At 51.2% G+C, this 25,342-nt stretch overlaps 1 protein-coding gene across 1 annotated transcript; it reads right to left on the bottom strand.

Moving 5' to 3' along the window:
* Nucleotides 1-1,601: 1,601 nt before the first annotated feature.
* PLA2G2E (phospholipase A2 group IIE) lies at nucleotides 1,602-5,220 on the bottom strand. The gene is given in 4 exon segments (XM_044938188.2): nucleotides 1,602-1,744; nucleotides 3,575-3,681; nucleotides 3,883-4,018; nucleotides 4,918-5,220. Coding segments are annotated over 4 exon segments (426 nt in total). The 5' UTR covers nucleotides 4,958-5,220.
* Between the last annotated feature and the right edge of the window lie 20,122 nt (nucleotides 5,221-25,342).

The raw sequence follows: 25,342 nt of genomic DNA, 5'->3' as shown, positions 1-25,342 counted from the left end.
CTTATTACTTCTCAGCTTGTTTATTATTGAAGATACGAGAGGACTGATTTCACTAGCCCTGAAACACACTTTGCCTGCCCCGACAAAGGGAAATCCAGGTTTAAACCAAATTTGTTTCCTCCCGGCAGCCTGAACAAAACGGACGCCAGAGGGCGCCTCAGGACCACGCTTCCTAACAAACGCGGCCCTCTCTTCCCTACCCACCCGCGTTGCACTTTAAGACCTCATCTCCTGGTGATTTTTCACACAGGATTTGAGTCAGTCACAGCAGCAAAGCACACACATCTGCCCTTCTCGTGTTTGTTTGGCCAGCACAGAACTGCTTCAACCTTTTAAAATTTATGATGATCATCCTTTTGATGGCATCAGGCTCTCTCCTGCCCTCAAAGCCCTGAATGTTGTACACATGCCAAGAAATGGAGAGAGGGAGAGAACATTTATTCCCCGTCCACCGTGAGCTTTGCCTGTGCAGTGCGTTTTTACATGCTTTATCTCATTGAATAGGCTCATCCCAACCCTGGAAGATTTTATCAGCATATTACAGACAGTGGAGTATCATATCTATATTTAGGAGTAGAATCTGCTGAAGTTTATTTCTTCCCAGGTAGGCTGCATTCCAATTTGATGGGAATCCTTTGGTGCATTAAATTGGCTCCAAAGTCAGTCTTAGGATGCTGGATGTAGGATGTAGAAATCTTTCCTCTTCCCCTCCTGGTACCAGGAGCCGGGCCTGGCATGGGTATCCTCACAGCTGACCTTCCCTGGACACTCTGGGTTGTCCATGATGACAATCAGAGGGGCGGAGGGGCAGTGACTGATACCGACTCATGCAGAAGAAGGTCCACTGGCTTGGGAGTGAGGACGCCCCTCCAGGTAGAACCTTCCCTTTCTGACCTCCGGGGTGCCCCTCTGCCAAGGGAGGGCTGTGAATCAGATGATTTGAGAGCCTCTTTTCACTGTAAGCCAGAATTCTAATGGGAGGGATTTGAAGCCTGATGACATGGTGGGGGCAATATTTTTAGGTTGGCATTTGCGTGCTTTTCACATTACGCCATATGGCCAGAAATATTCCTGCTAGAGACTGCCATTATTATTTTGGATAAGACGGTAAACGTTAGAAAAAAAGAGAATCACAAAAACTCTCTGTAATGGAAAACTCAAAGGACAGAGTGTTGGAACTGCATGCAGGGGCCACCCGAGCCAGACCCACGCTGTGTCCCCGTGCTTAGCACATTGCTGTGTGCTCGAGAAACAAAGGCGTGAATGAAACCGGAGACTGATGAAACCCTGCGACAGAATCTGAGGGCCAGTGTTAGAATCCTGAGCAAACATTATTCACGTATCAGAAGAGGGGACTGAGATCCCAGGGGACGGGTTGTAGAATCTTCTGGGTGTTCCAGGGGCCCCCTGCCCCCGGTGTGGCTCTTTTTGAGGGCGCTGTGGTCAGGGAGGCCAGGGATGGTCCAGGGCTGAGTCTGGGGCCTCTCAGGGAAGGATGGGCTTACGGGAAAGGAGTTTTCTGGCGGAAAGCCTTTGGTGCTAACCCTCCCGAGGCCTGGGGCCCTGCAGCTGGAGGCCTCAGCGGGAGGCAGAGCGCACCCTTAGCAGGGCGGGGTGGGCCCGGCGCACAGCTTGTTGGGGTAATGGGCGTATTTGTGGTTGTAGGTGCCCAGGTTGTGGCGAAAGCAGAGTGCGGCCTTCTTGTCACACTCGCAGGTCCGTCGCTGGCAGCTGGTTCTGCCCGCTGGATGGGATGTGGGCAGTCAGGGCCCGGAAACCTTGGGCCCGCCACTCCCAGCCATGTGCAGGGGAGTGCGCTTGGGTCCACATTCTCCTCCCGGAAGCCCACGCTCAGCGGGGGGATGCTCCAGGGTTGGGTGAGAGAACGGGCAGGGTGCTGAGGCCCTGCTGGGGCCAGGGATACTGGAAGCCTGGAGATTTGTCCTTGCTGTTCCTTCCTCTCCCAAACCCACTCCACTGCCCTAAGCTCCTTCCCCACGGGGAGACCACCTGTCCCAGCCCAGGGAGGGCTGTGCTTTTGGGCGACCCTTCTCCCACGTAATGGATTGCTAACGGTGCCGGCAGCCATGAACCAGAGAGGAAAACTACTGAACGGCAGCAGCTCGATCCCGGGTGACCGGGGCATGCCCCGGGGGGCCTGGAGCTGGGGCCTGCGCCTGCCTCCCTCAGCGGGGATGGAGCCCGTTTCTCCAGCATTTATCTCAGGGCTCCCCCTCCACGCGCGCCCACACCCAGCCTGGGGAGTGGGGCGGACATCAGCTCTGTGGGCTCCAGGGGCCCCAAAGCCTCCTCTTGCCTCCACCGCCTCTGTCTGTCCTCAGGGGCTCTGGCTCCTTTTTGTCCCCACGAAGACATCCCCCAGCTCAGACATGTCAGGCTTCCTCAGGGTCCCTTGCGAAGGTCAGCCTCATTTCCCATCCGGGTTCTGCTCTCCCCTGCTCTTTCCCCAGAACTCAGATTTGGCAGGGGCTTAACAGCTATGTCAGCTCCCAGGAGCTGGGCTAAGCTGGCAAGTGTGAGGTTAGGTCTCCCTTTTACAGATGAAGAAATAGGAGCTTTTGAGGGGTTCTATCCCTTGCCCAGAGTCACACGGTGGGGAGGGGACTCCCTGAACCTGTGTCCCATTCACCTGACCCCTCCCTTCACTCACCCTCTCAGTGCTGTCCCCAACAGGTGGCTTCCCAGCCTTGCATGAACTCCCCACGACAGGGAGCTCATTACCTACCAAAGCTGCTTTGCTGAGTGGATGGCAGTGGGAACAGGACACTTGGAGCCCAGCCTGCCTCCCGCAGCTCTGGTTCTTGTCCCGCCCTGCCCCCAGGACAGACCCCAGAGATCTGAGTCTTCTTTGACCCTCCCAGCCCCCCTGTGCTGTGTCCCCCCAGCTCCGGGCCTGCCGTCTGCCTTCCAGGCTACTCCTGGCTTTGCGGCAGGAAGAAGAACGTTTGGTTCTCCAATGTGAGTTCCCTCCATGGGGCTGGGCTGCATGGAGCCCTTTACACTCTGATTGGGGTCCAGCTGTTTCCCCAGGCTGGGGAGCAGAGGAGAAGGCTAACTGGTCCAAGTGGGCATGAGGCCTGGTGAGGAGGTGCCCTGGTGTGGTGGGTCAGCCTTTGGGAGTGGGGTCTGTGGTCCCACATCCGAGCTCCACCCTCTGGGTCTGGGGCTCTGCCCTTGAGGCCCTGTCCTGGGGACATGCCCCTAGTGGCCGCCCAGGCCCTGGGGAGGGCTGTCTGGGCACAGCTCCTCTGGGCGGGCTCAGCAGTGTCCCTCTGCTCCTCCCCCCAGAGGCTGGAGCTGGGGGGGGACGCCTCTGAATGGGGGGTGTTCCTGGGGTCCCAGGGCAGGAGCTGATGGGTCCCGGGCTCTCCAGACTGGGTGCCATGGGAGCATCTGGGCGCTGGGACATGCCTCTCCCTGACGCTGTGATGATGGAAGACCTGCCTCTCCTGCCCAGGTGACCAGGCTCAAGGGTCTCCATCAGGAGAGGGGTTCCTGGCTGAGTCCCCTCCCTCTCTAGGGGTCTGGGGGACCCCCGGGTCTGCTCACTCACCGCAGAAGATGCTGTGCCTGGTGGCGGAGAAGAGGTACCTTTCCATTTTGGGTTCACAGCCCAGCTTCTCCAGGCGCCCTTAGCAGCAGTTGTGGGCGTGGCAGCACCTGAGAAGGTCGTGGTCGGCCTGAAGGCGCCTGTGAGCCCAGCTGGGCTGGACTGGGGGCCGCCTGGGGGGCTTACGGCCCAAAGGGGCCTGCACGTGTGGTGGCCGCGCCTCAGCTTCCTAGGTAGCCCCAGCTCCCCGCAGGATGCGCCCCTGGCGCCTGCATCCTCCAGGCAGGCCCGTGGCTGGGCCGCCCGCTCACCCGTCTGTCTCGCGCACCGGCGCGTGGGAGCCGCCGCCGCCGCAGTAGCAGCCGTCGTCGTGCTGCAGCGCGGGCTTCCCCGTCATCCTCTCGGTCATCGCCCCAAACTGGACCAGGTTCCCGCCGGCCAGGGCCGCTGCGGGGACGGAGCGCGGAGGGCATCAGCTCCCTCGGGGCCCCACCCTCTGCGGCCAACTGCAGTCCCCACATCTGCGTGCAGGCATCTCTCGGATCGTCTCGGGAACCTCCACCTCCCCGAGCACCTCACTCCCGATGATAACAGCGCTAATCCGTAATACGACAGAGACGACAGAGGAGATGGCTGGATGGCATCACAGACTCAATGGACATGAGTTTGAGCAAACTCCGGGAGTTGGTGATGGACAGGGAGGCCTGGCGTGCTGCGGTCATGGGGTCGCAAAGACTGAGCAACTGAGCAACAACGCCAATCAGTAGTGATGTCCCAGTGACGTCAACTGCACCTTGGTCTCCTGGTCCTCACCTGCATCGTGTCCCCACCTGACCTCCCACCCCTGCTCTCCTTCCACCGTCTCCCAGAACTCCCCCGCCCCCGGCTCATCCTCTAGGCTCCCATCCCGGTTTCCTGATCCTCTCCCCTGGTGTCAGCCGCCACCCCCGCCCCCCAGGAGCATTCTGTCCCAATTGAGTCCCATCAGATGTCGCTGGATAAACTTCCTGACCACCTGGACTTCCCTAGTTCCTCCGGGTCCTGCTGCTGCAGCAGTGGGGGCCCGCCCACCCGGCAGGTTAAAGGCAGAAACGGACACTCAGGTGGGGGGTGGAGCGCGGGCGGCAGCAGCTGTCGGGGCCCCCTGGCCGGCCCCGCTCCTCTGTCCCCCCAGGCCGTCCAGGCTGCAGCCGTGCCCCCTGACCCCTTCTCCACTGGCCAGTTCTTCCTGGGCCAGCACTGGCCTCAGGGTGACCGATGACACCCTCCCTGGGGCCTGGCTCAGGAGCCCCCCGGAGTGTTCCTAGCTGGGGCAGAGCAGGAGCGCAGGCATGAAGGTCACTTACCCAGGAGGCATAGGAAGGTCAGAAGAGAGGGTCGCTTCATCCTGGGGGGCGGGGAGGGGAGCAGGGGGCAGAGAAGCTGGGCTGTAGGAGATGGAGACGGAAGCCAGCAGGGGCACCTCTGATCTCCAGGCACCTCCCCGATTAGTTAAATACCCGGGTCCTGTCCACTCCCCATCATTAACCCCCGAGCACCCAGTGATGCAACGATGCTCCCAGCTCTGACACTCTGGCCAAGTCCCCAGGGGAGGGGCCAGGCTGGGGCCTGCGGCTGTGCTTCCAGAGCCAGGCGGTGGAGCCAGCCTCTGGGCCTTCTCCTCCCTGCCCTTCCCATCACTGCCCTCTGCCTCAGAATCCCTGCGCTCGCCCCCACCGCGGAGCTGGGATCCTGGGCTGTGCCAGGGCCTTTTCCTTCGTGGGTTCTTTTTCTCACCCTCATTTTACTGACGCTGCTCCTGAGACTCAGAGAGGCTGAACTCAAACGTCCTGGGAGCAGCAAGGGTGAGCCTGGCCTGTGTCCACGCCACTGGCTACTTCAACTTGGCTCCGACTCCCCACCCTGCCCCTCAACCAGCCCCCGTTGGACCCCGACAGGGCCTGTAGCTTGGGTAAATGACAAGGCTCTGGGCGCCTGGAGGCCATGTGTCGAAGAACCTAGAGTCCAAAGGCTGGGAGCTGAGCCAGCTGGGCTCGGGGGTTTATCTTTATTGTTCTTTCTTAGGCGTGCTACTGCTTGCTTGACGGGTAGCGAAAATCCTCCCGGTTGTGAACTCTGTCTCCCCAAAACCCTTGAGCGGTGGTGTAGTGTGGCTCCTGTAGAAACAGGCTCGGTCTGAGTCAGCTAGAAAACCCACATTCCAGCAGGGACTGGAAGCTTCCATCCTTCTGATGTCCTCTTGGGGCCTGCACGGCGGAGACAGCAGCTTCCTACTCCGGCGTGGCTCCGAGAGAGACTGCTGTCCCTGGAGTCAGGTCAGCACGTGGAGGCTGGGCTTCAGAGCGTGGCTGGAGGTCAGCAGGACAGAGGAGAGGACCCGGCTCTGCTGTGATCAGAAATGTCAGGGTCCCACCAGCCTCAGCCTCACCATGGCCTCGTTTGCTGGCTGGAGTCCACTCAGGCAGAATCGGACGCAAGATGCCGGGACCTGGCCTGTGACTTCCCCCTGCCTTCCGTGTTCCTGGTCTGCTGGGATAACCAGATCGGCCACTTCCATCAGCGTCCGGGGCCTGGGAGCTGCTTGGTCTGTGCCCCTGGAGTCCCGCATCCGCCACTTGTTACGTTTCCTTGTGAGGAATTTCGGTTTTTCCTGTTCCTATTATGGGGATAGAAGCCATCTCCTTCATGGGAAAGAAGGAAGCTCATAGCCAGCTCAGCAGTCCCTGTACCACTGTTTACTCTACGGCAGGACCATACCAAGCTCTTCTCCAGCAGGATCTCCAGGAACCTTCAAACAGCCTCATTACTCGGTCGTGGTGATCATTCCCATTTTACAGAGGAGCAAACTGAGACACACGCCTAAGTAGCTGGTGAGCCATAACAGGGGCCCAGACAGTTCAAAAGGCTTACAGGAGGCAATACCAACAGTAGGCAGGCTGCCAGGCACCTGTGATATCTTTGAAAAAAGTCAAAGTGTTGGTTGCTCAGTCGTGTCCAACTCCTTCGTGACCCCATGGACTGTAGCCCACCAGGCTCCTCTGTCCATGGAATTCTCCAGGCAAGAATAATAGATTGCGTTGCCATTTCCTTCTCCAGGGGATCTTCCCCATCCAGGGATTGAACCCGGCTTTCCTGCATTGCAGGTGGATTCTTTACCATCTGAACCACCAGGGAAAGGGGCCCTCAAAATTTTCTCTCATCTTTAAAGTCAGAGTGACTATGATCCAGCTTGGGTTATATTTAGCTTCATACCATTGTGGTCACAGCATCTGCTTTCCAATTTCTTTTTTTTTTTTTTAATGAGGAGAGGGTCCATGAAAGGGAGAGTGGCCAAGGGTCCACAGTAAAAGTCGTCCTGTAGCCTCGAGCTGAGCCACCCGTGTAGGGCCTCCCCTTCAGGAGCTGACTGGGGGTCTGGCTTCAGCATCCTTTCCAGGGGAGGAGGCTGGGCCTCAGCCTGCAGATGGGGAGGACTCCCAACTCGATATTCCCTGTCCCGTCCGGGGTAGAGTCCCTGGGGAGGTGTCACCTTGGGGTGGGGTGGGGAGGGCTGGTGGCAGGGATCTCGGGCAGTGATTTGGGATTAAAGGTTTTTTAACCCTGGACAGTAAAGCTGGGTAAGCACTGACATACATTCTGCTGCGGCCCTGCCTCCGGCCCCTCCCATTTCCTGCTCAGGACTTCTGGAACCCTTTCCATGCTGGGCTGTGCTCACCCACTGGGAGAAGACTTGGGAGGAAAGGAGCCAGAGAGGTGAATCCCCTTGGCCAGGGTCACCCGGCTGTGCTGAGTCACCGTCTCCAGGGGGGAGGGGGCGTCCCCTTCTCATTTTGCCTTTTGAGTTTAATGAGGGCGCTCTTGGCAGCCCGGGCTCCTGGCCTGGGTCATTATATCCCAAACAGTGAGTCACAGGGGAGCTACCTCCTAAATAACTGAAAATTAGCTTTGATTCCGGGGGAGGTTTGCCCCACAGCCCTTCCTCCAGCAGCATAAAGTGTGTTTCCCAGGAAGGGCCGGGTTTCTGAAACAGTGCCTTTATTGAGCCATTTTGAGTCCCGGCCTGACCAGAATGGGGCCCCTGTGAGCTCTGCCAGGGTGCACCTGTGGCAGAAACCTGAGGACTGTGGGGCCAGAGTCAGGCAGGGAAATGCAGGCAGGCTTCCAGGAGGCGGTGTCCCCAGCTGAGGTTGGAAGTGGGGACGTTTGGAGGAGACTTTTAGGCATTCAGGAACTGTGGTTGGTTTTATGGTTTTCTCACTAGCAGCACAATGTAGTTGAAAGCTCTGGATCTCTGCATCACAGAGACGGGGCTTGAGTGTTCACCTAAGCTCCAGCACTTGCAGGCTGCGTGACCTTGGCCGGCTCCATCACCACCCAAGCTCAGTTTCATCATCTGTGTTGTTGTTGTTCAGTCGCCACGTCGTGTCCAGCTCTTTGTGACCCCGTGGACCGCAGCATGCCAGGCTCCTCTGTTTTTCACTGTCTTCCAGGGTTTGCTCAGATTCATGTCCATTGAGTTGGTGATACTATCTAACCATCCCATCCTCTGCTGCATCATCACTAATGGGGGATAATTAGGCCTACTTTTCAGAGTTTGGGACCAGATGAAAAGGAAATGAAATGTGGAAAGCTCTTTGTAGGGTGCCGTGCCCACGGGAGGAATCCATAAACACTGAGTCCCTCCTTAACCTGGTCACGGAGGAGGCAGCTGCTGGCCTAGAAGCTCAAAGCCCTCATCCCCGCTGGAGGCCAGCGTGCAGCTGGGCCGGGTCTCCCCTCATTTCAGTGGGGCTATTGCCCCCACTTGCAGATTCTAACTTCCATGATGGAGGAACAGGGAACAGAGCCCCATCTCTCAGCAAGGGCTTCTGTCTCTTGGCGTAAAGCTGTCCCTGTCGTGAGAAGACACCATCCTCCTCCTACTTGGCATCATCATTGTCATCCTCATCACAAACAACCACCATTTATTAAGTTCCTACAGTGTTGCAAGCACTTTGCGGAGAGCTCGTCATCTGCTCAATCTCATCACTTCCATGCTTACCCCGGAGCCCGAAGGATCCCACAGCCTCTCCCAGCAAAGTGCAATCCCCTTCATCCGAAAGAATTCATTGCTCTTCAATCAATAAACTAGATTGAGGATCTTCTAGGTGCTGGGACTCCACGGGAGAGCAAAGCCAGACCTGGTCTCTGCCCACATGGAGCTGGCAGTCCAGCAGGGAGACTGACATTAGTCATTGTATACTGAATGGAAACTTTCAAATAGGGATAAGTAGCCCAACCAAATGTTCCTTGGGTTTATAAGACCATTTATTGGGGATGTCTGATCTGGGCAGGGCTTCCCTGTGGAAGAAATGAATTAGCAGAGATCTCAAGATGGTAATAAGGAAGTGGGGAGAGTTTAAATGGAAGGATAGTCTGTGCAAAGGCTCTGTGGTCTGAAGGACGTGGCACCTGGGAGGGGCTGAAAGGAGCCTGGGGAGTTGGGCTGGTGGTGCGTGGGTCTTGAAGGGCATGATTCACTGGGAAGCTGATCCTGGGACCTTGACCTCCCGTTCACCTCACAGCTTGAGTCTGATGGACTAGCGGCCTAGAGCTTGCATGATGCAGGAGAAGGCCTGAGGTTGCCCATGAGAATAAGGCCCCTCTCTGCAAGACCTCAGCCTGGACAATCCCGTGGATGGAGAAGCCTGGTAGGCTGCAATCCATGGGGTCACAAAGAGGTGGACACTACTGAGCGACTTCACTTTCTTTCTTTCTGAAAGACCTGGTGATATTTTCATCCCAACGAGGAACCTCCCTCCGGTGGGAACGGGCTTTGTACAGCTGTCATGGCAGAGTTGGGTCCTCCCATTTGTGATGGAGGGTAAGGAACAAGGATCCTTGGCCTGGACCTGTTGTCTATAAGGTTGCCAGCATCTTTGCGAAGTGGCTCTGCTGAGCCTTGCTGAGCTCTGTCCAGGGAACAGTGGAATGCCGTAAGGGTTTGAAACAAGTGACTTGCTTGTATGTTTGGACAAGGTGACTCTGGCTGCTGAGAGGTGAATGAATGGGAGAGACAGCAGCCAGGAAGAGAAGCAGGCAGGAGAGCGGGGTACCGTGGACTCCAGGGTGGGCTCACGCTTCAGGGGACACCTGGTTCAGTGCAGGTGGGTGGTGGAGCCAAGGAGGAAGGAATGCATTGGGCTTCACCCCTTGCCGGGCAAGTGCAGGGCCACCAGAGGGAGCGGAAGCCAAGAGTCTCCATCCCAGATGGCTTCAGTGCCCCTGCTGGTCCAAGAAGGGAGAAAGGGGAGCAGGGACGCCCACACAGGTACGGGCCGGGGTGCGGCACGAGCTCCTGTGTGATGCTGGTGGGGGGGGGGCTGTCTGTAAGTGCCTGTGCATGCTGGTGGGGTGGTGGGGACGTTCAGGCCCGCCCGCTGGGAGGGGCCCCTTTGCTCCAGGTACCATAGGGTCCTGGTTCAGATGATGATGCGGGCTTTGTGGTCAGGCCGCCTGGTGTTACCGCTGGCTGACTGGGTGTCCTCGGGCAAACGACCTCATTTACCACACTCTGTTCCTCATCTGCACAGTAGGGACGTCAGTAGCGTCCATCTCATAGCATTGTTGGGAGAGTTAACGAAATAGTACCTTCAGGCGCTTCCCTGGTGGCCCAGTGGTTAAGATTCCGCCCAGCAATGCAAGGGTCACCAGTTCGGTCTGTGGTCCGGGAAGATCCCACTAAGCCTGGGCGCCGCATCTACTGAGCCCATGCGCTGCAGATACGGAAGCCACGTGCCCAGAGCCTGTGCTGCAGAGCGAGAGAAGCCGTCTAATCGAGAAGCCCTCACACCAAACGGAGAGCAGCCCCTGCTCGCTGACTCCCAAGTCCCTGTCCTGCTTGGTGGTGGTCAGTCTTACTCCTAAAATTTTCACATTTTTCGGGGCTGATGAGTCCTCACACCGTGTGTCTAAATATTTAAAAGTTATCAATCAAGCCAACAGACTGGGAAATAAAGCATGTTCTATGTTTCCATCTAAATATACTCTCCCAACAATAAATTGAAGAAAATATGGAAAGCCACAGTTTTTATAAAGTTGAAAATTAGAAATATGTTCAAATCGATTGAGTTTGATTATTCTCCTGTGCTCTGTTGATGGGCTGGTAATGTTAAACTGCAACTCCCGAAGCCCACATGCCTAGAGCCCATGCTCTGCAATGAAGAGCAGCCCCTGGTCACTGCAACTAGAGAATGCCCGTGGGCAGCCGTGAAGACCCCGTGCAGCCAAAAATTAAAAAAAGGAAAAGGAAGAAGAATTAATGCTTCCATCCTCTCCGAGAGGAGAGCCTGATGAGGTCGTTCAACCCCGGGCTCCTGCAGCTCGTGGCCTCCCTGGGAAGAAGCGTCCATTGATGACATGGCTACGGCACCGCCCACAGGGCAGAGGATGCTCGCTGGGGCCGGAATGATGTTGGATGTGAGCAGGATGCTGAGGGCTGGGGATGTCCTGCCCCAGGGCTGGGTGCTTGTCAGGGTGCAGAGACACTCCTGGGCCTCCCAACACATTCAGCGTGTGTGAGGGTGTGCCCCTCTGCCAGTGTGCATGTGGGCACGGACACGTGTGTCTGTGTGCCTATGTGTCTCTGTGTGCGTCCCTCTGTGTCCATGAGTTTGTGTGCATCTGATTATGTGTGTGTGTGACACGTGGAGTCCTCTAGAGCGTGGGGCCCTGGGCAGGGCCTCCTTGGCCTGCCTGTCCAGGTAGTCAGGGCGGATGGTGATGCCATGTCTGTTCAGCACCTCCTATGTCATTCCAGGGGCTTTACATTTGACCTTCACCACAGCCCTGTGGCGTGGGTCTTGGTCTTTCTGTTTCACAGACAGTAGAACTTAGGCTCAGTATCCTGCCAAGGTATTAATCAGCCAAGGCTCCCGTTCACAGGCTGGCTCAGATGACAGGCGGCTCTGCCACTGTTGCTCCATGCTGCCTCCTCATGGTGAGCTTAGGGACAGGGCTGACGTCCCTTGCTCACTCACGTGCCCCAAACTCAGGGTCTCAGGAGTCGGTGGGAGTGAATGCGCTGAAGCTGACCTCAGCCGCCTCCTCTGACCCTTTGTGCTTTGGTCTTCCAGAGCCTGCTATTCCGCCCTCCCTGGAGATACCCAGGTACCCAAAACCTAACACTTGGGGCTTCTTGGTTTGTGATCGGGAGTCCCTGAAACTCTGCACACTTCCTCCCCCTGGAACGCGTCACCGCACGTCACCACTGCTCTGCGCTCGGGGATGTTACTCCTTCGGACATTAAGCAGCTGAATGACAGGCTGGAGGGAAGAACCCCAGGTGGGGAGGTGAGAAACGAGGCTTCGGGTTCTGCCACCAACCCTCCGCTCTTCCTGAGCTTCTGTGTATTCTAATTTTTTATCTGTTTTTGGTTTCTTTCTGGCCACACCTCAAGGCTTACAGGATCTTAGTTCCCCGGCCAGTGGTTGGACCCAGGCCCACGGTGTGAAAGTGCTGAGGCCTAACCGTTGGACCTCCAGGGGATTCCTAGTTTGTTCCATTTTCTTGCAGTTCTAAACCACAACTTTGCCATGGCCCTGGACCTGGTGGGACTCTTAGTGAGGAAAATCCCAGATGTGAAAGATATCAGTCCCCAGGTATCTGTTGCTGGTGACCAGCCATCCCAAAACACCATGGCTTAAAGCAACAGCGATTTCCTCTTTGTCATATTTCTGGGGATCAATTGTGTGGTTCCTCTACTGCTTTCTCCTACACTTGCTCATGGGGCTGTCACCAGCTGGAGGGTCTTCTGGGCGGGGAGGTCTAAGACAGCCTCACCCCCAGGTCTGGTAGTTGGTACCAGCCATCAGCTGGGACACCTTGACTCTCTTTCTGCATCGGGATGAGAGATGCAGCAACTCACCCTCCACTTGGCTTGGCCGGCTTCCTTCCACATTAGTCTTGGCATTCCCAGGGGGCAAAGGCGGAAGCCAGTCTCCCTCTTGAGGCTCCTGTCCTGAAACCCACCCATGGCAGCCCTTCTGCACATTCTACTGGTCGATGCAAGTCCCAGAGCCAGTCTAGATGCAGGGAGTGGAGAAACAGATTCCACCTCTGAATGGGAGGACTGAGTCCCGTTACAAAGGAACCTATGCACTAGGAGGGGAGGAAGAAAGGGAAAGTGTGAAAGTGTTGGTCGCTCAGTTGTGACTGACTCTTTATGTCTCATGAACTGTGGCCCGCCAGGCTTTTGGTTAATGGAATTCTCCAGGCAAGAACTTCAGATTGGGTTGCCATTCCCTTCTCCAGGGGATCTTCCCAACCCAGGGATTGAACCCAGGTCTCCTGCACTGCAGGCAGGTTCTGTATCATCTGAGCTATTTGTAGCTATTTTGTAACAATTGATTGAGCTTCCCCAGTGGCTCAGCAAGTAAAGAATCTGCCTGCAGTGCAGGGGACACAGGAGATGCAAATTCAATTCCTGGGTTGGGAAGATCCCCTGAAGGAGGAAATGGCAACCCACTCCAGTATTCTTGCCTGGAGAATCCCATGGGCAGAGGAGCCTGGCAGTCTCAAGAGTCGGACATGACTTAGCGACTAAACGACCGCCACCAAGAAGTTAGATGGATGCTGCAGAAACACAGAGCCTGTTGCTTTCACTACTATGTTTCCATGGGTATTTCTAGAACCACATAGAGTAAATTCAGAAATCGTATTTAATTGGAAGTGGGTAGAGAGAAGGGCCCATCATTGTGCAGTTGGGGGAAGATCCTAAATCCAAACTGATTCAATAAAATTGTGGAGCTGAAACTACTCTTAGAGAAAAATCCAGAAGAACCCCAACAGGATTTGGGTAATTCTGGAGATATCTGCCCTAAGCCCTAGAGTCTTAATGTAAAGATATAAATTTTGCTGTTCTAATTGGTTGGGAAGAGACACAAGTTCTATCCAGGAAGTCAGCATCCTAAGGACCACCCAGGCGCTTCCCTGTCAGCCAGAAGACAAAACAATCCGATGCCCTTAGACAAAGAGAAATGACAACCTTAGGAAGAAAAACTGGAAAGGTAAGATGCGGGAACAAAGAGCACATCTCAAAGACAAAGCAAAGCGGCTCTGATGTGCTCAGCAAGTCTCCAGACCCAGATGAAGGAGCTGCCAGAAGTCAGACAGAAGCTGCCAGAGCAGCAGAACACTCCCCATGTTGCCTGGAGATACTCAAAATAGGTGCAAATGAATGGTTCCCAAGTCCCTACAAAGAGAGAGAAGGAAGCCAACATATGCAGTTTAGCAAACATTTAGGTTCTAACACCCTTGACTGCCATGGTGAAAAGATTCATGCTGATCCCAGGGGACAGATAAGCAAATGTGTGAGCGGCTGTAACAGAGTGTGGAATGGAGCACAGGGAGTCACAGAGGAGGGAACAATTCATTCTGCCAGCCTGGCCTTTAAGGAGAGCTGCAGAGAGGGGCTGGCCACTGAGCCGGGGCCTTAAAGAGTGAGCAGGGCTCTGCTGGGAGAGTCCGGAGGAGCTGTGGCTACAGAGGCTCAAAGGCTCGGAAGTCCTGTGGGCATCCTTGCTTTTCTCTGCTCCGAATCCCCTCTCCTCTCCTTTTCCCTTCTCTCATTCAACACGCGCCTGGTGGAACTGCCAATCACAATGAGGCTCCACCCCCAAAGGCAAGCTCATGACACAAGCCAGCCAATCAGACCCTCTCCTGAGATGCTGTATCTTCTGCAGAATAGTGCCCTGGCTTAAAGCTGATGGAGCAGAGCCATGCATTCCTTAGTGTCTTAAAGAGGCCATTCATGAGGTCTTGCTGCTAGGCGTTCTGTGTGTTTATGTGACCGGGTGTATATATATATATATATGTAATACTTTGGCCACCTGATGGGAAGAACCGACTGATAGGAAAAGACCCGGATGCTGGGAAAGACTGAGCACAGGAGGAGAAGGGGACAACAGAGGATGAGATGGTTGGACGGCATCACCGACTCAATGGACATGAGTGTGAGTGAGCTCTGGGAGCTGGTGATGGACAGGGAGGCCTGGCGTGCTGCAGGCCATGGGGTCACAGAGAGTTGGAACGACCCTGAGTCAGCGGAACTGATCAGGGTGTAGTGGGGAGGGTTTGTGTTAACATCTTTCCATTTGGTAATAAAGACTTTTTACTTTGAAAAACCATCTCCCCTCCATTCCAAGTGACCCTATACAACTGTTTGCCATGATGTCCTGCGTTTTCTACCACTAGAGTGGACTTCTGACCCAAGATGTTCAAACACAGAGATATTTCCAGGAATAGGCACCCAAACTGGACCAATCAGAATCTTTCCTTAGGTTTGGTTTATGGGTCTCCCCTTTCTCTGGGGCCTTGAGCTGGCAGTGACCATGTTTCTTGACTCCATGGGAGAATCTGTGTGTAGAATTAAGCCGGTATGCTTAATGGTGGCTGCTGGAGGAAGTGGGGAGAGACAGAGAGAGAGAGTGATTGAGAGAGACAGAGAGAGAGAGCTATGCTGAGATTCTTGTATCCAACATTCTTTGATTTCCAGTCTGAACCTTCAAATTATGTGAGTCAACCAATTCTCTTTAAGACTTATGCTACTTTGACTTCAGTTTCTGTCATTTGAAACTGAGAAGCATCTAGACTAACCCAGCAAGTTCCCATGGGTAGCAGACATCTGGTCCTACTTGTACTCGGGAGACACCAGGGTGAGTATCTGGGTGGTACATGGAGGTGAGATTGAACACCAGGTGCAGAGGTTAGAAACCTCAAGAAAGATGTGTGGGCTCAGCCATGGCTTGGAGAGAGAAAAGCCTCAGCTTTTCATATGGGCCAAGTGACCTCTAGGAAGTACAGCCGTGGTGTCCCAAGGTTCTTTCCCAAATGCCCTGGCCTGAATAAATCCTGAGGACTGTGGGACAAATCCAAGGGAGGTGGAAGAGATGCCTTCAAAACATGACTTAAATTGCCCACCAACCTGGTCAGGTGAGCCGCACTGATTTGATTTGGAAAGTTAAAGCAATGTGACATTTCATGGACTTAAGTGCCATGGGAAAGATCATATTAATGACCTGCCCCCTTCCTCCTTATCTTCATCATCATCGTCATCCATCTTTACCATCCCCATCATCACACCTCCCGAGTGTATGCTGCTCCATGTTAAATGACACCACGCGTGAAACACCAACAGCCAAGCTCAGGCCCATCCCTTTCTCATTTTTCCTCACCAAGGGTTAAAACATTTTCAAGTCTTTTCCTACCCAGGATCACCTTGTTACAGTTTGATGTTAGACACAAAACATCTTCAGATTGAGATCTGAAATAATTTGTCCATCAAGGCCTTAACTGCTGAGATAACAGAACAAAGGTGGTCTAAGAACAGATGAAAGCAGATAAGATAAGTGTATTCAAATAGTAACAAAAGGCCAGACCTAGACAAGGAAAAGACTGTCAGTGAAGTAGACCACATGACCTAAGATCTGCCAGACATAGTTTGAGAGTTCCGTATGTGGGAGAGGGTCTGGTCAGGGTAGGGTATCCCATAGAAGCAGGCTCCATGTCACGTCCAGAAGGAGTTGAATAATTACTTAACTCATAAAAAAACAGACTAAGGGGGTGCAACAGTTGTGATCACCCATTAAATAAGTGTTTATTGAGCTTCTCTTATGTGCAAGGTTATAGTCAGATGAAGAACAAATCAGATCTGTAGTCTATCGTGCAGGTCAGTCGTCCCACAGAGGAGATAACTAGGTGCAGAAATAGCTTTGACCCAGTAGAAAGTAATACGTGGCATCAGTTCAGTTCAGTTCAGTCGCTCAGTCGTGTCCAACTCTTTGTGACTCCATGAATCGCAGCACGCCAAGCCTTCCTGTCCATCACCAACTCCCGGAGTTCACTCAGACTCATGTCCATCGAATACGTGGCATAGGAACCATAAATTTAGAGATAAAATTCTACAGTATTTGTGTTAAAATGTTTCAAAATGTTAAAAAAAATGAGTCAGGTGAAATAAGATGTTCATCTGGATCTGGGTTAATAAGAGATAGAATTTAAAGTTCACTACAAAAACCACCTACATGGGAAGGGAAAAATACTGTTTAATGACCTTCCTCCAAAACCCATATCTGATCTTCATTAGGAACATAAGAAACAAAGAACAGAACTAAGAAGCAAAGTGCAGATGGCATTTGAGGCAAGCTCCTGCTCCCTCTCAGGTGGAGCTTCAGGTGACCCTCTTAGCAGACATGGGCAGGTGCATGAGAAGGGACTTAGCAAAAGTGTGAACCACATAACTTACCTTGACCTTGAACTTGGAGCCAGCCTTAGCACAGCCACTTGGGATAGCAGAGGTCTTTAGCAGGTGCTGGAGAGCCGTGGAATCTTTAGGCTGTATTCACAACTGAAACAAGGATTCATGATGATTCGCGGTGGGCGAATGAGGCTTCCTATAGGAAGGTCCTATAGACCCTAGGGGTAGGACTTGCTGCATTTCCTGTGTTTCTTCAGCCAGCTCTGCAGACCAGCACTTAAGCTTCAGCTAAATTTGAGTGTGTTTTTATAGGTAGTCCTTCTCAAATTTAACATGCATATGAATCCTCTGGGGATTTTCTTAAAAGGCAGATTCTGATTCACTGAGTTGGGCCGGACTTCAAGTATGCAGGTAGGTTCCACTCCAGAATCAGGATCTGCATTTTAAAAAATTAGTTTTGAAATCGAAGTATAGTTGACTTACAATACTATGTGAGTTTCAGGTGTACACATAGTGATTCAATATTTTTATAGATTATATTCCATTTAAAGTTAAAAAAAAATGCTAGCTGTATTCCCTGTGCTGTACAATATGTGCTCGTAGCTTATTTACTTTATGCATAGTAGCTTGTAGCTCTTAATCTACTCTTATCTTTCCCTCTTTCCTCTGCTGACTAGTAACCATGAGTTTGTTCTATATCTGTGAGTCTGTTTCTTTTTTGCTATAGTCACTGGTTTGTTTTATTTTTTAGAGTCCACATGTAAGTGAAATCATACGGTATCTGTTTTTGTCTGACGCTCTCACTAAGCCTAACAGCCTCCGAGTCCATGCATGTTGTTGCAAACGGCACGATCGTCATTCTTTGTATGGTTGAGCAGTGCACTAATGTGTGTGTGTCTGTCTCCACTGTGTGTGTGCACATCTCGCATCTTCTTTGTCATTCCTCTGTTGATAGACACTTAGATTATTTCTGTATCTTGGCTATTATAAACAATGTTGCTACGAACATTGGGTGTAGGTATCTTTTTGAATTATTTTTGTGTTCTGCAGATTTGTACCCAGTTTTGGGATTGCTGGATCATTTGGCAGTTCTATTTTTAGTTTTTTTGAGGAGCCTCCATACTATTTTCCATAGTGGCCCTAAGCGTGAGACCAGAAACCAGAGTCTGCGTTTTAACCAGAGTCCCTGGGAGAGTCTCACACTCAGCACGTTGTGGGCAGTGGCGCTGCTGCAAGCACGAAGGCTTTGCCTTTTATGAGAGGCTGAGCTGGTCAGTATAGGCGGATCATCAAAATTTCCTTTCCCGTTACGTTATTTTGAATGGTCTCAAAGCCAAGGCACTGTTCTCAGCGTCCCTCGGGGGCACCTGGAGGGGTATTTGGGTGGCAACTGGCAGATGCTAGTGGAATCCAGTGGGTGCAGGTCAGGGACACTGCTAAGCATCCTACACCACCCAGGACAGCCCCACAACAGAGAAGTATCCAGTCCCAAATGTCAGTAGTGTTGAGGTTAAAACCCTGCTGTGGAGGGATCAGCCTTGAATTTGGAGGGCTTGTCTAGTGTGGTCAATCCTGCATAAAGTCTCAAGTTAGCTTTGGATGTATCAATGCCAGAAGTCAGGCCACAGTCAGATTCTAGATCCACCCATGAAAAGGTGGTAGATTTTATAACAGGGAAAAAATAAAAAAGGAATGGACACTTTTACTCTAAAGACAACATGCCATCTGCCTCTAGTAAGGTATAGAAACGATGCAATTAAATTATTGTCAACTTGAAGGTTAAGGCAATTAAGGTGGGCTGCATTGTGCATTTGTGACACTCTGTCTCTAGGGGTCCAGTTGCTTGGGAAATTAAAAAAGGAGCCAGAATAATTTGAGAAGTATGCCTCAGGGTTTCTGTTGGTTTGTTTTTTCAGTCTGACCAGGAGCAGTAGAAGCAGGAAAACAGAATCAAGGAAGTCAGGCAGGTGAATTTAGGGGAGAGACTTCCTTAGAATAGGGATTCTCAAACTGTGGTCTCTCTTGTGGACACAGTGGGGGGAAGGGTGGGACGAATGAAGAGACTAGCATGGAAACATATACACTGTCACATGTGAAATAGATAGCCAGTGGGAATTTGCCCTGTGACTCAGGGAGGGCAAACTGGTGCTCTGTGACCCCCTAGAGGCGTGGGGTGGAAGGGAGGGAGCGTGTGGATATCCGTGGCTGATTCATGTTGATGTATGGCAGAAACAAACACACACTGTAAAGCAATTATTCTTCAATTAAAATAAATAACTTAAACAAAATGTGGTCTCTTGGCCATCCCTGGTGGTCTAGTGGTTAAGAACCCGCCTGCCAGTGCCTGGTCTGGGAAGATCGCACATGTCTCAGAGCAAAGTCCCTGCGCCACGGCTCCTGAGCCCGCAGTCTAGAGCCCACGCTCTGCTCAACAAGAAGCCAGGGCAGTGAGAACCGCACTTACTGCAATGAAGAGTAGCCCCCACTCGCCGCAACTATAGAGAAAGTCCAAGTGCAGCAGTGAAGACCCAGCGCAGCCACTGAATAACAAATAGATAAATCTGAAAAGAGAAAAATAAAAACAAGATACAGCAGCATCAGCAGCATCCGGGACCTTGTTAGAAAGGCGAATCCCCAGACCCCACCACAGGCCTTCTAAGCCAGAAACCCTAGGGGTCGGGCTCTGGAACTTGTTTTTACAAGCTCTGCAGGTAATTCTGATGCTCACTGCTGTTGCAGAACCACTGCTTTGGGAGAAAGACTGAGATATTGGGAGATGGCCTAGAAACATAAAAGGGAAAAATGAGATCTGGAATCCTCTAGCTGAGACTGAGCCAGAGAAAAATAATAGCCATAATCCCCTTAGATTTTAGCTTGCAAGGTAAAAGAGTCTTCTGTTTAATCTAATGTGCTTTGATGCTGGTTCTTCTTATCTGAGTGGTCAGTGGAAAGTTTTACACAACTAGGTCAAGGGTCCTACCTGCCAGACAATTGTAAGATGATACTGATTTTAAGATGTATCTTGTTATTGTCGTTCAGTCCATGGGGTCGTGAAGAGTCGGACACAACTGAGCGACTGAACTGACTGAAAAAATATCTAGAAGATTTTTTTAAAGTAATTATATAGTATGTTAGAAGGAGACAAACGCTATGAAAATAGAAAAAGTGTACTGCAGGTTAAGAGGAATGGGATGGGGAGAGGCATTGTAATTGTAATTAGGTTTGGAGGTGGGGCTCACTGAGAAAGTGACATTTGAGACAAATTGAGGGACAAGAGAGCATCAACCACATGGACATCTGGGGGAGGAGCCTAGCAGGCAGAGGGAACAGCCAGGGCCAAAGCCCCAGAGCTGAGGGGTGCCTGGCATGTTGGAGGACCAGTCAGGAGAGCAGGGTGTTCGGAGCAGAGCGAGCAAGAGAGCGTTACACGTGGGACCGTGTGGGACCCTGTCGCCTGCAGTGAGGCTTTGTCTTTTATTCCGAGGCAAAGAGAGATGATGTGACTCGCACATGAAGTGATCGCTCCAACCAAAGTGCTGAGAAGAGGTTGTAGGAGGCAAAGCCAGAAGCAGTTATCCAGGCGAGGGAGTCACACAGGCGAGGGATGGCGGTGGTTTGGAAGAGGCAGGAGCGATGGAGGCAGTGAGCAGTGGTCAGCTTCTGAACATAATTTGAAAGGAGAAACAATTGGATGAAGGATAGGAGGAGCCAAGGATGACTCCAGGGTTTTTCGCCTGAGTCCTTGGAAGTGGAAATTGCCATCGACTGAGATAGTGCCGGGGGCCGGTGAGAGGCACTCCACTCATGACAAAGGTCATGAGGAAGGAGGCTCGGCATATGCAAAGGCGGGATCGAGCCTCAGGAGTCCCCCTGGATATTCTCGAGCATCTACCCCCCAAAAAACCAGAGTCTGCCTACTTTACTGCTTTGTGCTCTCACCTCTGACTTTTCTGGGGGCTGTCCCCCACCACCATCTTGCTCTCTCTGACAAAGAGTTAACTTACAGCTCCAGTTAATAAGTTCCTGGGCATTAGGAGTGTTTAAATCCAAACCCCTCAGATAGCTCTCTAACTCACCTGACAAGTTTACCTGGACTCCTACAGCTATGCATACGATTGTTTACAGTCTCCCAGCCTCGAGAGGCATGGGAAGCTTAAGATGTTCAAATAGCTTAGAGCCTCTCAGAGAGTTAGAAACTGTCAGAATGAAACTAGTGAAAGATTTAATTGATGAGCCAATGCTTGCTGCCAAGTTTCCACATCCCCTGTATTGTATCCTTGAATGTGTATTAATTAATATAGTTGGTATGTAGAAAAAATAAGTAGTGGCCTTGGTGTTAGCAACTTTAGACCCTTAAGGTAATAAATTCTTTCCTTTGTTGTAAACCTATTACACATCCACCCTATAGGAATGTAATTTTATCTAACACCTTCGGGAGATGGCGCCAAACCTTAAAATAATTACTCTTAGAGAATATAAGTCTTATGGTTGGCAAACCTTTGTCAAGAGTCATAAAATGTTAATAGGTCTTCTGGCCAGAAGATGATGTAAATCACCTAAACCATTTGTATACGATAAATTTGCAGGAAAGAAACCCTAGTTTTTGATAAGGATCAAAGACTGCTGACTTTGCATCCCCTATTATCCTCTATGTGTAACTTAGGGTATAAAAACCCCTGTTGAAAATAAAGCTACGGGCCTTGCTCACCAAAACTTGGTCTCCCCATGTCATTCTTTTCCTCAATTTCCAGCTGAGTCTCCATCTGGAGCGTGGAGGTCCTCTGCGACCATTTATTTGACTGGGCTTCTAAGACCCACTCGAGAAGGTGTCTAAGGTGGGGCACCTTCCACTATTCGAGAGGGTGTCTGTGGCCTCCGTGGTCAGAGCTAATCTGGTGTCACAGGTTATATTGATTTTCCGCGTAAACCAAGCCACTCAGCCTCTTTTCTCCACTGAATTTTCCTACTGAGATATCCTCATTCTATTACTCTTTATATCTCTAATTAATATTTAAATAAATCGCCGACGCCGTCTCTCCTTCAAATACCCTGGATCAGCCGGGGCTGGACCGTGGCAAGATAGAAAGATCAGTCCTGTGTGTTCATGGGCAGGACTGATGTTGAAGCTGAAACTCCAATACTTTGGCCACCTGATGCGAAGAGTTGACTCATTTGAAATGACCTTGATGCTGGGAAAGATTCAAGGCAGGAGGAGAAGGGGACGACAGAGGATGAGATGGTTGGATGGCATCACCGACTCAATGGACATGGGTTTGGGTGAACTCTGAGAGTTGGTGATGGACAGGGAGGCCTGGCATGCTGCAGCCCATGGGGTAGCAAAGAGTCAGACACGACAGAGCAACTGAACTGAACTGAACTGAACTGAGATGGGAAAATGGAGTGAAGCAGTTCTCTGGGGGCAGGTCAGGAGTTCACTCTTGGCTGTGTTGACTTTGAAATGCCTACTAGACACCCACGTGCTGGGTAGGCAGCTGAATAAAGGCATCTTCGTTTATAGAAATGCAGGCATGAACTTGAAAGTCATTAGTCAACAGACGATACTGAAAAGCCGAGGGGGCTGATGGTGTCATCGATGGAATGAGTATGGAGGTGGAGAGAGATCCAAAGACAGCCTGGGGCAGCTGTGGAGGAGGCTGGGAGGAAGATGAGAAGGAGTGGCTGGGAGGGAGACCAGCAGCGAGTGGCAGAAGCCAAGTAAAGAAGACGGGCCAGGGAGGCTAAGGGTTAGCATGTGAAACGCTGTGATAGGCCCCCTGAAACGAGCCCTGGGAATTCACCATCGGACCAGCAACATGGTCATTGCTGGTGACTTAGGAAGAGCCGTGTGGTGAAGTTCTGGGAGTGAGGCTGGCTGATCGGAATGTGTATCAAAGTCCCAGTGGAAAAGAGGTGGGCCCGTCAAATTGTAACTCAAGGAGACTTTAATAAAGGGACTTTTGGCAAACATGTGGGCAGGTGTAGGGAAATTTGTTATGGTGGGGTAATTGTTCCCATGGCCGCATCTGAAAAGTCAAAGTCAAAGTTACTGGGCCAAGAGAGAGGGTGAGGGTCGGAGCCGGGGGTGTGGGCTTCAGTGGAGAGGGGCACACCCAGCCCACAGGGAGGGCCCCAGGGGAGTAAACACCCTGACCTCACTCTCCGCCCTCCCCCGATTCTCTTGCTGGTCCTCCCCGGGGCCAAATCCAACAGGAAGCAAGGGGATCTACTGATGCAGCCATGGAGGTCAGCCTCCCAGGAGGCAGGCAGGACAGGGAACAGAACTGGAAGGGCAAACAGAAAATTTCCAGGACGGAGCAGTTTTGAGGAAGTAAGATATGCTGTGTTTGTGTTTTCCCAGCATGTTTAATTCACTTGTGCCTGATATTTTCAATAGCTGTTAAGAGAAAGAATACCCTATGATTTAAATTAAAGGGAAGAGCTTTTCGAGGACGACGACCAAGTCTGTGGAGCTGCCCCAGGAATCAGACATGCTGTGTCCCCTCTTCCACTTCCCGTTGCAAACAATAAAGGCTATTGGTACCATAAAAAATAAATAAGTGAAAGGAAAGAGACTTTTTAAAGTTAAAAGTGATGAAGTCATGAGAAATGTTACATGTTTCTGTAGAGTGAATCTTTCAACAGAAGGTTTTTTGAAAACAGAAAGCAAATCAGGCAACAAGAGAAGGACACAGTAGCTCTAAACAGAAACAGATTATCATCTTTCTTGAAACTCTTTCCTCCAGTATGAACTATGATGTCCTGGTTTTTCCTCATCTCCCTGGCCACTCCTCCATATCCATTGCAGGCCTCCCCCTTGACTTGATAAGAGTTCCCCCAGGTTTGGTCTTAGGCTTGTACGTGGAACCTGGACATGATGGCTGGCACTCAAGCAACCATATTTAACCATGAGACACTACAGTTAGAATACTGGAGCAGCAAGACATAGGAAGCTCAGTGCCCCTTGACTGTGGACTCACTTTTACACTGAGGACTGCCTACTTCTGAACTTCTTTTCTGTGAGAGAAAAATAAACTTCCGTCTTGTTTAAGACACCATTATTTCACAGCTGAACCTAATTCTGATACATCACCCCAAAACCAAAGCTGAAAACCCATTTCACATTCTGCTTCCCATTCCATGTTTAGCCTCATTGTCTAGCATAGAATATGAGAGGTTCTGAAGTGAGCTCAAATGACATCAGAAAGATATTCCAATAACAAATTCCAACCATAAGATGTTCGTCATTTGAATATAAATCCTCTCCCATGATCAAATTACCAAGAAGAAAGTAAAATCTGAAAACTACCCAATTCTAAATTTATTCTAAAATGCACATTTCCCCCTTCATTTAAATGCATCTGGATTTAAGGCAATTCAGATACACCTTGAGCACAAGCTGGAATCAAGATTGCCAGGAGAAATATCAGTAACCTCAGATATGCAGATGACACCACCCTTTTGGGAGAAAGAAAAGAACTAAACAGCCTCTTGATGAAAGTGAAAGAGAAGAGTGAAAAAGTTGGCTTAAAACTCAACATTCAAAAATGAAGATCATGGCATTCAGTTCCATCACTTCATGCAAATAGATGGGGAAACAATGGAAAGAGTGACAGACTTTGTTTACTTGGGCTTCAAAATCACATGACTACTGGAAAACCCATAGCTTTGACTATATGACTTTTGTTGGTAAAGTAATGTCTCTGCTTTTTAACATGCTGTCTAGGTTGGTCATAGCTTTTCTTCCAAGGAGAAGCGTCTTTTAATTTCATGGCTGCAGTCACCATCTGCAGTGATTTTGGAGCCCAAGAAAATAAAGTCTGTCACTGTTTCCATTGTTTCCCCATCTATTTGCCATGGAGTGATGGGACCAGATGCCATGATCTTAGTTTTTTGAGCGTTGAGTTTTCAGCCAGCTTTTTCACTCTCCTCTTTCACTTTCATCAAGAGGCTCTTTAGTTCCTCTTTGCTTTCTGCCCTAAGTGTGGTGTCATCTGCATATTAGTGCCTAAAATTTTCAAACTGCATAGTTTTTATTTATCATCAGGATCTTTTCCATCTTCTCTTCCTTCTATATAATTTACTTTTAATTATATTTATTCATTCACTGTCTCCTCCCTCCTACCCATCCCCTCATCCCAGAGCAGGAAGCTTGGCCAGACATCTCTTTTATCTGGTGTGAGCTGAGCACGTGAACAGTGCTGGAACATAGCAAATGCTTAAGAAATGTTCACTGAATGACTGTACCAAGAATCTAGTAGATCTGATTCTATGCCCAATAAACAGAGGTTATTCTTCCTAGTCCAGTATGTGTGGAACGCAAACAAAAACTGATCATATGTTAGGTGCCAAAGAAAACATCGATTAGGGACTTCCCTGGTGGTGCAGTGGACAAGAATCCGCCTGCCAATGCAGGGGACACGGGCTTGATGTCTGGTCCAGGAAGATTCCACGGGCTATGGAGCAACTAAGCCTGTATGCCACAACTACTAAGCTCACCTGTGCTGTAACTACTGAAGCCCATGGGCCTAGAGCCCGTC

Source organism: Bubalus bubalis, chromosome 2, assembly GCF_019923935.1.
Source record: "Bubalus bubalis isolate 160015118507 breed Murrah chromosome 2, NDDB_SH_1, whole genome shotgun sequence".
Taxonomy (NCBI): Eukaryota; Metazoa; Chordata; class Mammalia; order Artiodactyla; family Bovidae; genus Bubalus; species Bubalus bubalis.
The sequence above is the reverse complement of the archived record's forward strand: the minus strand, read 5'-3'. Positions and strand labels throughout refer to the sequence as shown.